The sequence below is a fragment of the Anser brachyrhynchus genome, assembly GCF_964034855.1.
Source record: "Anser brachyrhynchus genome assembly, chromosome: 3".
Lineage (NCBI taxonomy): Eukaryota > Metazoa > Chordata > Aves > Anseriformes > Anatidae > Anser > Anser brachyrhynchus.
Genome location: NC_137696.1, coordinates 118,826,560 through 118,842,544, shown reverse-complemented (window position 1 = coordinate 118,842,544; position 15,985 = coordinate 118,826,560). Strand labels below are relative to the sequence as shown.

Sequence of the window (15,985 nt, the reverse complement as noted above, 5' to 3'; positions counted from 1 at the left end):
TCCCTACTGATACCTGCTTTGAGAAGCAATGTTGCTGAACTGAGAGATTCTGCTCTAGCCTCCTTTATTTTCTTACTAAGCTTCTATTTTAAACTGCAGATCAGCCCCTAGAGAAATAAAAGTGTGGCCATACACCTTCTAGACACTTTATAGTTCAGCATCTTCAGCAAAGCTCCTCAGTATAATCCTTCTGCCACACTCAGAAGTGGTTGCAAAGACAATAGACAGGAACCCTTGATGTTAAGAAGGCAGTCTCAGCACCAGCATTGCTGCTTTCAAGGAAGTCATGTTCAAGCTCATCTGGCTGGGTGATGTGATATTACAGGAAGAACATGTCCCCCAAAGTCCAGGCTGGATGGGGCTTTGAGCAACCTGGTCTAGTGGAAGATGTCCCTGCCCACGGCAGAGAGGTTGGAATGAGACGATCTTTAAGGTCCCTTCCAAGCCAAGCCATTCTATGATTCTGTGATTCTCTCCCGAAGAGATTTTACTGTGCTCCCACAGACACTTACTTGATGGGACAGGGAATCCGAGGGCTCAGGGAAGCTGGGACTGTCATGCCAGGAGTCGGTAGGGCTGGTCGTGTTTAGTGGGGGATTCATGGTGCAGTGATGAGAGAGATGAGCACTGGCCACAATTTGCCCCTGAAGTGCAGCTCCAATCAAGGTCCCAAGAACTTCCATGGTCATTCCTGGAGAAGGAAGCACAAACGTGCATTGAGGATAAGAACCTGATCCCTCCACTGTTCACAAGCCTGCTCATTTATCTCACTGAAGAACAACCTCATCGAAGCAATATAATTTTATTTTGTATGGATTAAGCAGAAAAAGCAACACCAAGAACAGCTGAACTGGAAGGTCAGTAATAGAATAGTCTCAAGGAGAGAGAGTTTTGCCACTGGATTTCTGGTCAGCTTTTAGATGCTTCCATGGAAGAGCCCCTTTTATGCATGCTGCATGATAAATATGACTGGGATTAAGAGCCATAAAGGGATAACACGAAAACTTCTCATCTTGAGGACAAGAGCTGAATTACAGATTAAATACTGAATGCCACTTTTCCAAAGCACAACTAGGAGCCATAACATCAAACTTTTCATGTTTGACAGTAACTTTGTCAAATATTTTGGAAGTCGCTTATCTGCTCAGACCTCTAGGTCCTCCAACTGTAAAATGAAACAGGGCTTACCTTGGGTTTATGTTGGAACTAATCCAGCTGTAAAGCTCTTGACAACAGCAGATGCTGTTCTTAACTGCCTAAGGCTGCAGTCAGGCAGAACTAGGCACCTCAGCCTCAGAGCGTGGTTTAGATCACTCCAGCACCATCAGTACAAGGGAGCACCTAAAAACCAGCTAGTCTCCATTTCGGAAAGCAAAGATATCTAACCACAGGTACCCAGATCATGCTCCATGCACTCAAAATCAAAGCAGTTAGTTGTTACAACCCCGCTGCCAGTGACTGTTGAGTAATTTGGGTTTAGACCCTTCTCATTCTGAGGGATTTCAAGCCTACCGCTCCTATTTCCACGCAAGATGACCATACCCAGCATCCCCAGTGCAGGGAGATAAACTGAGTTCCTGTCCTAGCTCCAGGTACTATTTAAGCATTTTGCATAAAGATTCATAGGATTAAGTACATGAACAGATTAGGAACAAGGACCAAGACTCACTGCTTCTGAGAGAATATTCTTCTCATTGACCTAAGCACTAGGGCTCCTTCTACTAAAAGGGTTAAGCACTGCACTTCAGACAGGACAGTAACAAAAGCTGTAAGCAGCTATGGAAAATCAAGGAAGGAAAAGGCAAGACAGGCACACAGGAGACTTGGATCAGGTAAATCATTGCCAGTATGTTCGCACACAGAGAACGATTCTGAATGGAAGATCTGAGGCTTCGTGTTACATAAATTTAAACCAAGAGGTTAAAAAAAAAAAAAGTTTCTTCCCCAAACTTCATGCCTAATCTTCCCAGCAATGATACAATTTAATCCACACAAACAAAAGCGGCTGATGGTGGAAATCCTAACCTCAAGCTGATCTGAATTGTTTTGCCACAATCCAGTCTCTGATGCATCTCGCAGAGCTTCCAAACTCTTCTGTTTGTGCTGTCCCAGCACAAAAGAAGTAATACCTGAGTCACGCCTTTCATTCAAAACACCACCTACAGCTTTATAACCTTTATCTAAGACACCACATCAGCATTTTACCAAGCACCTGCATACAATAAAACTCAGAAACATTATTATAGGCAACAGAAACACAACTATTATGAAACTTCTTATTTTCTAAGAAGTGCCAGGAGCTGAGAATCAGGCAGATTTCAAAGTTTTGGGGTGCTCAGAATTGGTAATGTGTTACTTTCCACCACAGCAAAGAAAGCAGATCTCCTGGAGAAAAGATTGTACCTTGGAGTAGGTTCTATTTTGCCCAGATATAAGTAGTATTTATGTGAAAACAACTTTGGAATCCAGCATTTCTATCATGCATTTACAGTACAGAGCAGGAGAAAATGTATAATAAACAGTTCTGCTTCTCTCCAGTAGAGGGGAGTGGATCCTCTGTCCCCAACCTTTTGTTTTTTAAAACACACCAGATTACACCGCTGTTTGTCTCTAAGCAATTGAAGAAATGCCTGAACAACTAACTGCATCCAAGAAAGTCTGTCAATGAGAATTCTCTATGAAACCCACAGAGAAGTAAGAGAAGAGTTTTTAAGTAAGGTCTTGCTAAAAAATAATAATAATAACAAAGAAATCTCACATAGTCATAACCATTATAAGAAAACTCATCTCCAAACAGATGTTATTTCAAAATAGACAAAAATACTAACACCTGAGAAGCCAAAATTATGGTTAATTGCACCACCCTAAATTATATTAGTAGAACAGCTGTATACTATAAAGTTAAACACTTTTCTGAACGGTAAAATGACACTATAAATGTACAACACCTCTTACCCATGGAGCTCAAGAGCATTTATTAGCAAGAATTTCACATGCCTGTGAACTTATATTGGACTAGCAGATAGGAAAGCACATTTATTTGGATCACAGCCTCTGAAGACATAAAACCAGACAACAGAAAACACTAGGTATGTGGATTTAGTTAGAATTCAAGCCAGATGACTCGAGATCCAGTCACTGCCAAAGAATATAACACAACTGGAATCTCCTGCTGTTTAGCTCTGTGACTGCTAGCCCCGGCTTTCTCTTGACATAGTTGATGATAATGCAAATTACAACCAATCCATGTGGCTGAGAAGGGCCTGGGTTGCGCAGGGGATATTAGATCTAGAATTTCTGGTGTGATATTTTAGCACTTCTGGCCATATCATTGTGCCTCTATGGTCCAGTTTTCTGTATACTCGAGCAAGTATGCTGAGGGTTAGAAGAACTAAGGGAAGAGAAAAGGGTTCTTGCTGTGAAAACAGATGCAAAAACAACAACAAAAAAATCATAAGCTACTCTAAAGCGACACTGAAGGACTAGTTAAGACAGAAAAATCTTTCATGTGACATCTGAGCACTCTTTTCTCTTTGCCTTGCTTAATGCTAGCGAACATGAGAGACAGCAGCTACACAATACAGAAGGCGTGAGAACAGAGCTGAGGAGAGAAGGAAGCAAGAAACTGTTCTTACATGCATTTTGTGAGCTATACAGGAATTCTTGAAAAGATTTTCATTGCACTTTTTGGTTTTAACAATTTGCTTCAAAGCAAAATCTTTGTGTGGTTTTGGAGAGCAAAGAGATAAGAGCCTGAGATATGGTCTGTAAGCTGTCATTCTTTTAACTAATACAGTCAGAGTGTTAGTTATATAACAAGATCTTTCTGCTAGCTACCTGCAATACCTTAGATTTAAAAAGACACAGACATAATAAAAAGAGAGATTTTAATTGGTGTGAATGTTCACACACACACAAAAAAAAGAAAATCCAAAGTAAAATAAAAAAAAAGCTCAAAATTACTTTCAGACTTTTTTAATGGAATGTAAAATGAGATCAGCACTTTGTTATTTCTCCTAAAAATCATCTTTAAATGAAATAATTATTCTGCATCCAGGCTTTGGGTAATTTTTATTTTTCTCCTGGCTAGCAATAAACTGAAAAGAGTTTATAGCTAATTTGACAATTTGAGACAATAAAACATTAATATCTCCCATTTAGCTAGAAAAATTGAAGCGTCTACAGGACAAAATACTTCTCATCAGATATTAAAAATCTCATGTAGAAGTCCAATCTAGGGACACAAAACATTAGGAACTTCCTATAGCTAGAGAATGATTTTAAATAAAAGTCAGCCCCGATCCACATGAGAAAGCCCGTATCACACTCACGGTATGCCGTTGCAGAATCTCGCTCCTTCTGGTCTGTGCTGAGAAACATGGTGAGAGCAGTATATGGTACCTGGAATAGCTATGCAAAAAAAGAACATCATTCAGGAAGTTTCAAGGTAGATGATGTATTTCTTTGATATCCACGAAAATGGTTTAATGTAACGTTAGAAGTCATTTATTTAGAACATGGCATCTTTTAGCAGAAAGACCGGGCTTTTTTTTTTTCTGTTTTATAAAGCATGTAAGAGCAAAAAAACTCTTTCATAATACAAATAATGAATAATAAATTGCCAGAAGGCTTGATCTTAATGGTGCGCTCATTCAGCTTCTTTGGGAAAAAGTCCTTTAAAACCAGGCTATAAAGCATCTAGTTTTCTTTGCACTAGGAGACTATCACATTCCTATCTTGAGCTCACTAACAGGAAGCAAAGCCATAATAAAATAATAAAATTTTCCACCTTATTCAAGCCAGAAGACTGCATACATCCCCCAAATATTTCAGTATTTGTTTCATTACATAATTATTTAACTGTCTGGGAACTACTTTTTTAAAATATGATCTAGTGAAATTCAATCAGCCAGGTTTCACCCTGCTGTATTGCACTGCAGCTGCCTCACTTCCAGTCCTGATCTGCTGCGAGATACTGCTTTGTTCTGGAGATACCTTCTTTCACCTTGATACTGGCTACAAGGCAGAACTGGGTGACACAACCCCTGCATGTACAGTATGGAATATGTCAGAGAAGTTTCTTCGGATCTCCTGAAATAATAGTTTCTACAATATGGTTTTTAATACTACAAGTCGTGCAATATAGCACAAAAAATCATGTGTTCAAACTCTTTTATCCAGAATAAATATCATGATAACTATTATCAATACTATTTCAGCTCTGGGACTCTGACTTTTCCTTGCCTTCCACCTTGAGTCAAAGCACCCAGAACTAGAGCCACAAAGCCATTTGGTCTCCTATCTGCCCCTGAAAACAGAAGTTGTGAAAAGTTAGATGTCTAACTGGAATGTAGGAATCTAAATATCTCTGTGGATCTATTCAAGAATGAGTTAAGTATCCAAGACACCTCACTAATTTCCCAAAAGGCTGAGATGGTTTATGACACTGTCTTTCCTCAGATGTGCACTACTGGCCTTCAGCAGAAGTATGCTACCCTTTCGTGTGCTTACTGCTAGGTCACCTGCCTTAGCCTCAACTACTAGAGAAAGTTACTGGAAGTAATCTGGCTGAAATAGCAAGTCATTTGCCAGAGAAAACCTGGGCAGAAACCATGAACCAGCAGAGTTTGATAAAGAGACATCTACCGATCCCTTAAAACTTGCTAGAAGTTGAAATATAATGTAAAGATTTGTTAAACCTCAGTTTATTAAATTGGAATGCAATAACAGAAAACAAGCAGGTTACTGCTGAGAACATCATGACTTGTAACCTACTTACTGTGGTCAGTGCTTGGAAAAGGCAGTAGAAAGTCAGGTACCATGCAACTCTTCCTGATACAAAAGGAGGCAGGTACCACATGAAAAAATAGGACACTACTGTGAAGGGTGTACATGCCAGCATCCTGCAAAGAGAATTAGCACATGCCAACAATCTCAACGTAAGGATAGCAAAGCACATTACGTTTTCCTCCTCATACTCAGTATCATGCAATTTGTTTTATGTGCAGTTTTCCTAAATACAAAAATGACGTGATTTTAAGCATTAAATGTCTGCATGTGTTAAATGCGCAAATTAATATAAAATGTAAGTACTTCCACAAAATGTAAAACAGCAAATCTGAAGGAAAAAAAAAAGCTATACTTACATTAATATCCTACTCAGAACTGACACAATTGCCTTGCACTTGTACTGTAATAGCACAACTATATTGCTACTCCTTAGTACATCCCTAGACTACATCTTTATTAGAAAGAATCACTGAAAACTAAGCCCTGTTGTCACGTCATAACATACTTCAGCAGTGTTTCCATGAGCTTACTTATTAGGAAGGATTCCTCATTCTAATTTTAACACCTTCAGCTTTCCTCTCAACTTGCCCTCTCCACTGCTACTTCAAACAAATGCAAACACGTTGGTATAAACACTGAAAACAGCACAAAAGGTAACGGGCAGCTCACTGCAAGACTTCCTATGGTCTGTATCTACTCCGGTATGTAATTATTTACTCCATTTTACTCAACAATAAAACTCCTAATCACTCCAAACACAAAAGGAGCATCAGGAAGGTGGCTTAAAAACAGAACTACAGAACCTTAAATTCCAGACGTTGCCATGTACCAGCAATTAATTACACTTGGTCTAAAAATGATTTAAAGCGAACAACGCTTCAAACTCTGTCATGTGGAAGAAGTGATCAGATGCTATTATTTCCTGAAAGTCTGAGCTGCAGCAGCACCAGAGCTCTCCCACGTTCTTGTAAATCAGACATCAAACAATGCAATTAGATGACCAAGATCACAATAAAAAATATCCAAACACGTAAAAGAGAAAACAGATTAATCCCTTCACAACAGCACTACTGACATTGGGGGTCAGCTGATTATTTTGCAATCATGAACCGAAAACGTGGCATACAAAAGAGTAATGTGGGTAAATAGTTCAGTAAAACAATAACTTTCCCACACTGCTCTGGGGGGATGGACAGCATCACTGGGAGCTAAACATTTGCAAGGAAAGTGCCAGGTTCTGGTATTCTCTGTCTCTCCAGTTTCCAGGCCATAGTTCATATACAGCTGATCAGCAATGGAAAACACAAAGAAGGGTACAATCCCCACCCATGTCTGGGAATATACCTTCTACGAAAGTGTGAGCTTTTCCAGACTGGTGTCCAGACAGAGACACCACAATGAAATGTTTTATGGTCATTTTTTTTGTGCAACTTCTCAGCAACAACCCTCTTAGTCGCATTATTCTCTCCTCTTTCCAAATTGCTGATTTTCCATTATTAACTCCTTTGACAAAATATTTGACCCGATTTGTGTATTTTAAGTCCATGTCTGTTTATGCCATTTAAAGGCATTACATAAAAGACATCAGTAATGGCTGATGACTTCCTACTATATTATGTACGGTATTAAGCCATACTTAAACTTTTGCCCTCTTTAGTAATGTTTGTGCTTTGTGGGCAAACTTTTCTGACTGAGCCAATTCCATTGCTTCACTCTGGATACTTAGGAAATCAGAATAATTTCAAAGTAATAAAAGTATTTTTAGAATAACAGGAGATATATTTTTTCCTTACATAAAAATGATCTGAGCACCAAAGCACAGGAACAAAATTCCTGTGAAAAACTACCATTACCAAAAAAAAAATAAAAAATATACAAAATCCTTCTGGAAAGAAAGCAGCTGGTTGATGAGTGCATGTTGAAGGATGCACTTCATGTAGAAGATTCTTCCTCTAAGAAGTGCAAGTTGTACAGTCATTGGTTTACAGTACAAAGGGCTGCTAAGTTCACACTTCTCCTAGGATGGGAGTTATCCTAATATTGATCTAATATCAACACTAAATGTGCTTATTTGCAGTATTTTCAGGAAAGTGAAAAAATGCATCAGAATACATCTACTGGCATTTGTTATAAAAATGTCATTTGTCAGATATGAACAGCTCACAATTTTCTGTAGCTCAAAAACCGCTTGACAGCAAGAGAACCAGCAGCTAAAAAAAATGGCTTATTTTCCTTGACGTTTCAACTACTTCCCTCAGGATACTACATGTTTACACTTAGATTTTAGTTGTGAATCAAGTTTGGGGATTATATTAATTCAAAATTCATAACTAATTCAAAATGTCTGGCAATACATCCTTACAATGCATGAGATAGAGCAGTGATTAAAGACTCCCTATTTCACAAACTACTTAGTCTCCCCTTGACTTCTAAAATAAAATAAATAAAATAAAATATTAATGCCCTCTAGCATGGTTGAGCTTGGGTTCCTCTAACATGGACCACTCCTTTACAATTTTCCTGCTTCACACCTATCAATCTCCTTTTTATATGAGATCTTCTTATATGAACATTCATTCTTCTAATTCTGCTAACATGGGGATGGTATGTGTGAGAGTGTTACTTGCCATGCAGATTTTGCTCGACAGTAGCTTGAATGCATACAAGATATAAGTACATCATAGAGAAACATCACTCTGTCCCTTTAGAAATGCTGATCGAAATCCTAGAGCGTCTCTTTCCTCTATAAAACTCATGGTGATTTTTCATCTAAGTACTTTGATTACGGGGACACACCAGGAACAGGAACAGAGTGATTGCTATAAGAAGAATGAAACAGATTCACATCTGTTCCAGGTGTATGCACGTATCTTTTACTGAGCTGGAAGGCTGACAGCATTAAAGTTAAGGGAGCTCCTGAAAGGCTGATGTGGGAAGTGATGGCACACTAGGACACGAGTAGAAATTACAACTTTGTGAAGGAGTGTAGCCAAACTAAAAGGAATCTAGACAGAGATGAAAATTCAATCCCCAACCAGGTTTTACAGCTGAGATTCTAGTTTTGTTAAAAAAGTGGTGTCTTGCCTTTATCTGTTGGTTTATCAAATGGTAGAAAATCTTTTGCATGTTTTCCACAGGTGAAGAAGCTAAAGGGAAATAGATAATGTGATATTTTTTCTTTTTGATTTTATATATGTGGAATGAATATGATCACTGTTGCTTGGGAAACAGGCAAGGAAAAATAAGTCTAATTCAATGAGAAGACTGTATGATCACAACACACATATGCAAAATATTTATATACATACACATGTAAAATATCTGTAGAGATTTCTGCTTACCAAGGCATGAGCCGGCCAATTTTTGTCCATTTACTTTTGCTGATAAAAAAGCCAGCAACAGGATCAGTAACTGCTCCTGAGGCTTTGCCAATGAACAGCACCAAAGAGGCATGGAACGGTGTGATCTGAAAGTACAAACACAGTACTCTGAACAAGAGCCATTGTCCCTCAGTACAATGAAACAGCAGAAAGCAACTTTCCAGAAAGAACCTCAGTGTTTTAAAGAGTAATGTTAACTCATTTACAAAACATGGCTGCTGCTGTCATAGAAGTTACTACTAGCTACCCTATTGGTTTCCCATAGCAAACAAACAAAACATTGAGACAGGCATCATGCAAAATGGCATTAGAGAGGAAAAATGCAAGGAAGGGGAGATTATAGATGTGTTCAGAACTAGGAAGATGAGGCAGATGGTCGAATAGGAGATTGAAGCCCTTGTTTTAGTTATAAAACCTGACAGAGTGTCTCTGTAACTTTCCCCTCAGCTTGTTCCCTACCAAAGTCCCATTTCCAGATCACTGTCTTGACGTGACCTAGAGAAGAGCAGAGGTGGCTGTGTACATACATTCAGGCTTTTTCAACTCCTGATATTACCAACAAGGCTGCCAGCTTGTGGCATGAGGCTGCAGATCACAGAAGGGTTAAAAACTTGTGTTTTCTCCTTGAAGCACCTAGTTCATGCTACCAAAACTATAGGTGTGAAAAAAAGTCATTGAAATCTATATAATCATGAATGTTCTCTTAAATCTTTTAAAATAAATATGGAGAGAGACCACTGAAACAGCCTGTGAGACTTGAAGAGTGACTGCAGAAAACACCCTTCGTCTATACGTGACTTCATGCCCTCACTTCTTTAAGCCAGCTGGAAGCCTGGTGAATGCAGCGAATCCAACACCAAGCTTGAGGTAATATTCCCTGCTTTTCTGCAGGGTTTACTCCTCCCAGGCACCATCACCTGCCTTCAGCTTGCACAGGTCCCCTGCGCACAGAAATGGCTGCACGTATTCCCTCAGAGGTGAAAGAAAGGCGCAACAATGTCCGAAATATCCACAATGACCTTTGTTAAAGGCAGATGCTACATGCTTCTGTAACCACACTTGTTAGATTTTAGTCCAAATTAGGTGAAATTGCAGAAATAGCTAATCTTCCTGCCACTGCCAGCTCCAAGACACATACCCACCCCAAAAAGCTTAGGAACAAGGAAGGACTGGGGCTGGTACTGCAGCAGGTAACGACAGCAGCTCTCTGAGCATCCCATTGCTGCACTGCAGGACAAGGCTGGGATGTGTCCCACAGCACCGTAGTGGGGTCCAGGCTGGCCACCTTTGGTGACTTGCGCCCTCCCGCTGCCACAGTGGCAACACGAACAAAATAATGATGCAGAAAGATACAGCAGTTGAAATACTGCATTGAAATATGGACACATGGACAGAAAGTTTGAAATTAGGTGGGTTTTGTATTGGTATTTTGCTCAAATAACGTGAGTAGACAGAAAGGAAGTAAAGAGAGGTGGAAGAAAGCCTTGAAAACTAAAGGAGGAAAAGGAGAAAAGTTAAGGCCTCTCTTACATTAGGAGTGGAGTCTTTGCACAGTCTCCCCATTTCTGTCATCTACAGGGGCTTATATATCCCTTAACTGCATTTTCTTTCCCTAAATTTAAACAGTTTCAGCACCAGTGCCAGCAACTTCTCAGTGCTAATGCAAAACAAGATAAAATATGCTAAATTCACCCATTTCAAAAGGGAGAAAGACCAGAATCATATTATCAGAGGTTTTAGCGTTTTCTAGTAATGTGATTCAAGGCTTCTGTGTGGTTTGGAGTTATATTTGGGTGTCTGTAGTTTATACAGGTAATTTAGGTGGAACATGGAATTCAAATGGAAGTATAAGCTACGAAAAGTGAATACAAATGTAATTTTCTTAGAAGGGGCCCAGATTATGCAATAAGGTTTACGCATAGTTTCACAGTCTCAGAAAGAGCTGAAACAGTTCTGCCCTCTAAGTGGGCAAGATTTAAATTCAGGCACTGACTATAAAATGACATACTATCCACTGGAAATATATGGGAAAAAGGCAAAACAAACAAAAAAAGACAAAACCATGGGAATTCAGAGCTGTTGATCAGGCCTTGAAAAAATCCCGCCCCTGCAGGATTCCTTCAGAGAACAAATTAAGCCATCAAGGAACAAATAATTAAGGCCCTTAATGAAGTAATAAGAGTATTCTTACAAATGTTAAGCAAAATTATTGGATTTCAGTAGAAGGTTGTTAACAAAAATAATTATGTCATTTATTTAGGTAGCGTCCGGAGATTCAGGAATGGAACCTGAGCTTCCTGGACACTGTACACAAACACACAAAGAAATAAATGCTCCCTAGCTTCAAGAACAGTCAGCATGGGCTTGCATAAGAAGCAGTGTGGCCAGCAGGGCTAGGGAAGTGATTGTCCCCCTGTACTCGGCTCTGGTGAGGCCGCACCTCAAGTACTGTGTTCAGTTTTGGGCCCCTCACTACAAGAAGGACATGGAGGTGCTCGAGAGAGTCCAGAGAAGGGCAACGAGGCTGGTGAGGAGTCTGGAGAACAAGTCTTACGAGGAGCGGCTGAGGGAGCTGGGATTGTTCAGCCTGGAGAAGAGGAGGCTCAGGGGCGACCTTATCGCACTCTACAGGTACCTTAAAGGAGGCTGTAGCGAGGTGGGGGTTGGTCTGTTCCCCTACGTGCCTGGTGACAGGACGAGGGGGAATGGGCTAAAGTTGCGCCAGGGGAGGTTTAGGTTGGATGTTAGGAAGAACTTCTTTACTGAAAGGGTTATTAGGCATTGGAATGGGCTGCCCAGGGAAGTGGTTGAGTCACCATCCCTGGAGGTCTTCAAAAGACGTTTAGATGTAGAGCTTAGTGGTATGGTTTAGTGGAGGACTTGTTAGTGTTAGGTCAGAGGTTGGACTAGATGATCTTGGAGGTCTCTTCCAACCTAGATGATTCTGTGATTCTGTGAAGAATTTGCAGTTTCTGTGGTAGGCAGAGGATGGGCAAATTCCCATATTTATAAGCACCCTGGAAAACTGTATTAGTGTATTCCTCATCCAGTTCGTGCTTCCTCATCTCCATCCTTGATGCAGGTACAAAACAGCTGTGGTCAGAGCTGCATCCACCTCCTGCTGCACCTCCAAGCGGTTACTTCTTCCACCTTCAGCTCTCCTCAGACATCCACTTGCCATCCTTGACACTGCTGTCCAAATCTGGCCCCTTTTCCTGTGACTTTGACCTCTACAAGACATTTATAACTCCCCTGCTCTGGTTGCGATATTCTGTCTTTCTGCATCTTAAACAGCAAATGGATAGTATCTGATCCAGAACCTCCTGGGTTTTTTTTGTTTGTTTGTTTTCTCCAGCAAATAAAAACAGTCATCAGTGCTGAAATCCACTATGGTCTCAGCCACAGCTGTTTTCACAGCCCCTGCAGTTTGGCCTTTTCTCCCTAAAACCCTTTCTTCCACCCTATAATACTTTATCTATCCCACTTAGTTACCACACAGACATACAAGAAAATTCAGAACAGTGAAAAATGCTTATGGGTTCATTTTCTTTGTTTCTCTGCTGCCCTGGAATCTAGCTGGAGCACTGAAAGTCAGCTGAATGGGATGACTCCTGCTGCCTTTTTTCACGAAGTCTATTTCTGCACTAGAAAGCCACACACCAGCAGCAAAGAACCTTCAGGAAGGATCACTCAGCTTTCTTTGCAAAGGATAATTATCCTAGTCCAAACAAATGAAACTGACATGAAATTATGATGACTACTGGATGCAACTGCAGTAATTTTGGACTAAACTGAATGAACAAAAATTCATAACCTCAATACAGTACTAAGAGTGTTGCAGATGTCTCCTATCTTAGACACTCTTGATATCAAGAATATCTTTCGCTCGTGTCTGCAAGTGAGAGAGCTCTGGAGTGCCTAAAGCTCTACTGATGATCACAAACTAAAAGGAAATGACGGCCACTACAAGTCAGAAAGGAAACTAGGAAGAAAAACATATTTTTCCGGACAAGTTTATGCAGCTTCCAGGATGCTGAACAGCTAAAGGCAATGCTAACAAGACAATTTAAAAGCATTATTAGAGAATTTACCTTTTATAGTTCTAGGCACATTTTTGATGACACCAAAGTTGAAGGAAATCTGCAATCTGTAAAGGTTTCTTGTGCTACTTACATGGGCTATATCTAGCAGGTAGATCTGTAGGAAGAAAGCAGCAGCGCTCCCTGCCACTTGGTTTGGGGCACCTCCTATTGCATAGCATAACTTGCCACAAACTGAGAGCCTGTATTCCTGTGCAAGGAGAAACAGAACAACTGATGAGAAGAACAAAGCACACACAAAAAGAACTGCAAAAGTCATAATATTAAGGTCTGAGGCTAACACCAAATTCAGGTATTGCTTCACAGGTATTCCGTTAACAAACCCATATGCCCTAAATCCCTACCATCATTTGAATGCTGATCGTTTGGGTTTTTAAGAGTTTTGTTCTTCCGTTCAGCCCCTAAAACCAAATCACAGTGTTCCCACACAGGAATTTAGGTTTACCTACCTGCTTCTCATCAGCTATTCAGACCAGGTTGTTGGACGAGGCCCTGGCCAACTGATCTAGTGGGCGGCATTGCTGCCCATGACAGGGGGTTGGAACGAGATGGCTTTAAGGTCTCTTCCAACCCAAGCTGTTCAACGATTCTATTAAAAAGGAACCAGTTTATAAGCAAGGAGAAACAAAATGCACATACTGTAATTCTGTTTTCTGGTTGTGTCTTTGAGCATTTAATTCAGATTTTAAAAATGCTGAAAACTTTCCTTTTTTTTTCATTTAAAATTATTTCTTACATTAACCTTTCAGGCCATAATCATTGATATACACTCTCTTACCATAATAATTAGACAACATTCATAGAGGAAGAAAATTTCTACAGTCAAAGGCAGACTCAATACACTCCAAAGATTTGTGTCTCATTCATTCCTCACTTTGCCACAAGTTGCCGGTGAGACCCTGGAAAAGTCACTTACTTTCTGTATTTTCTCTTCTTCTTTTTATTTTTTTAAACCAGTGAAAATTGATAAAATAGAGAAAGTGACTTTGGGCCCCAAGTACTGCTTAGGAAGGACTAAGACACTCTGTGAGTTTCAAAACTTTTACAAAACTGCTCTCCCAGCTGCATTTTGATGTGTGCTTGAAAATTACCATAAGCATCCAAGAATATTCTTCAATAGAACTGACAAATAATAGTAAGATAAAAGCTGAAAATAAGGTTTCAAACTCATAATTAGAAGACAAAAGATGTACAGTCTAATAGAAATGCTAATGAAGAATGCTGTGTTTTCCACTAGTAACAGTTTCAGAATACCAGAAAGCCTTTAAAAATATCTCAGAGTTAATTTCATGTTGTAAAACTCAAAGTACAGGGAGAAAATGACTCTATTAATCTTGTATTCCTTTCATAGGGACAACATATTCACCCTAAATTTTGACTTTTGAGAAATTTAACACATATTCTATCCCTCCTTAAAGACTGCCGTCAGGAGAAGTCAGGACACAGAAAAAAAAGAGTAGTAATATTAATCCTGGATCTGCCCTCTCTCTGAACTGAATACACAAGCCCTAAATTCTTACATTAGATCGAGATAAAAATAGAGATATGGTAATGAGATCCAAAACAATGATAATATTCGGATACATTACCTAGCTTCTGAACATTTTAAAATGTACTAAGTGCCATCATCGTTACCATGTGATAGAGTTTTAGACTTCTAGACAGAGCCTTTCATCATCTAATCATTCTCCTTTGAACTGTTTTATCTGAGTGGGTGCGAACAAGCAAGCACGGGTATCAGGACACTTTCCTTGTTCTGTATTGGAAAGGAAGAACAAAAAGTCTCAGGCTAATTACAGCTCTCATTACTGGCCTAGTTAAGTGTACAACCACCTTCTTCAGGGGTGACATCCCATTACTCCACCCCAGCAAAGCGAATGGTGTCAGGGCACTAGCTGCAAATCGGGGTCGCCACAGCGGGCCTCGCTTTTACTCCAGGTTGGCAATTTTCGTCCTCCAGGGGAAAAAAAAAAAAGGAGAGTGATATACAAGCACAAGACAGACTTCATCAGACAAACGTACTATTTAATTTGATAAAAGAGACTTTAAGCCCAACAAACAGACATTCGCTGTACAAAGTAACTGACTGCTTTTCATACACGGGTCCTATTAAGCTGGGAGCTGTCTATAGACCCCACAAGTCTACTAATCTTGTTCATTTGACTTGCAACACAGTTCTCCTGAGCATTGCTCCAGGGACCGTCTACTTTTAAACCTAATCACACTGTTTTATTTTTTAATCATACCCTTCTCCTACCCCACCTCCATCCACCTAGAAATTCAATTACTTTAGAAGTTTATTTTCCTTTGATTCCTTCCCTTCTGAGCTCCAAGCATTGGCAACACGACTTCCAGCTGAAACCAAGAGACTAAGTTATTGCCATATAAATCCCGGGTCCCAATTCACCCTCAAAACAAGCTGAGAAAAACCTTCAGATCCATAATGCTGCTTTCCTATTTACTTCCCCTAGCAGCTGTCTATAGTGAAGGGCGTGAAGAAAGAAAAAGCAAATGGCTTGGTGTAATGCACATCATCCCAAAATCTTTTTGTAATGCAAAGAATAATTAAAGCTAAGGTACAGAAAACAATTGACCAAGTTCTCAACTTGTAGGCAGCACTCCTCTCTTTAAAACGGTTTAATGGTTAGCAAATTTACCACCTTAGTAGTCTTAAATTTGGGGGGAGAGTCTCACTATGACTCCACACACCCTCAG

The 15,985-nt window shown here is 39.8% G+C and overlaps 1 protein-coding gene across 3 annotated transcripts in view; it reads right to left on the bottom strand.

Moving 5' to 3' along the window:
* Positions 1-15,985, bottom strand: part of MFSD2B (MFSD2 lysolipid transporter B, sphingolipid) — a 42,019-nt gene that overhangs the window by 22,763 nt on the left and 3,271 nt on the right. For 2 of the 3 annotated variants that reach the window (XM_080588576.1, XM_080588577.1), the window contains exons 2-6: positions 13,344-13,460; positions 9,132-9,256; positions 5,780-5,903; positions 4,332-4,410; positions 513-691 (exon numbers count right to left, since the gene is read on the bottom strand). In XM_080588576.1, the coding sequence (XP_080444702.1) occupies positions 513-691; positions 4,332-4,410; positions 5,780-5,903; positions 9,132-9,256; positions 13,344-13,460 (624 nt within the window). Of the gene's footprint in view, positions 1-512; positions 692-4,331; positions 4,411-5,779; positions 5,904-9,131; positions 9,257-13,343; positions 13,461-15,103; positions 15,225-15,985 lie in introns of all 3 variants that reach the window. The other variant, XM_080588578.1, reaches the window with a different exon arrangement.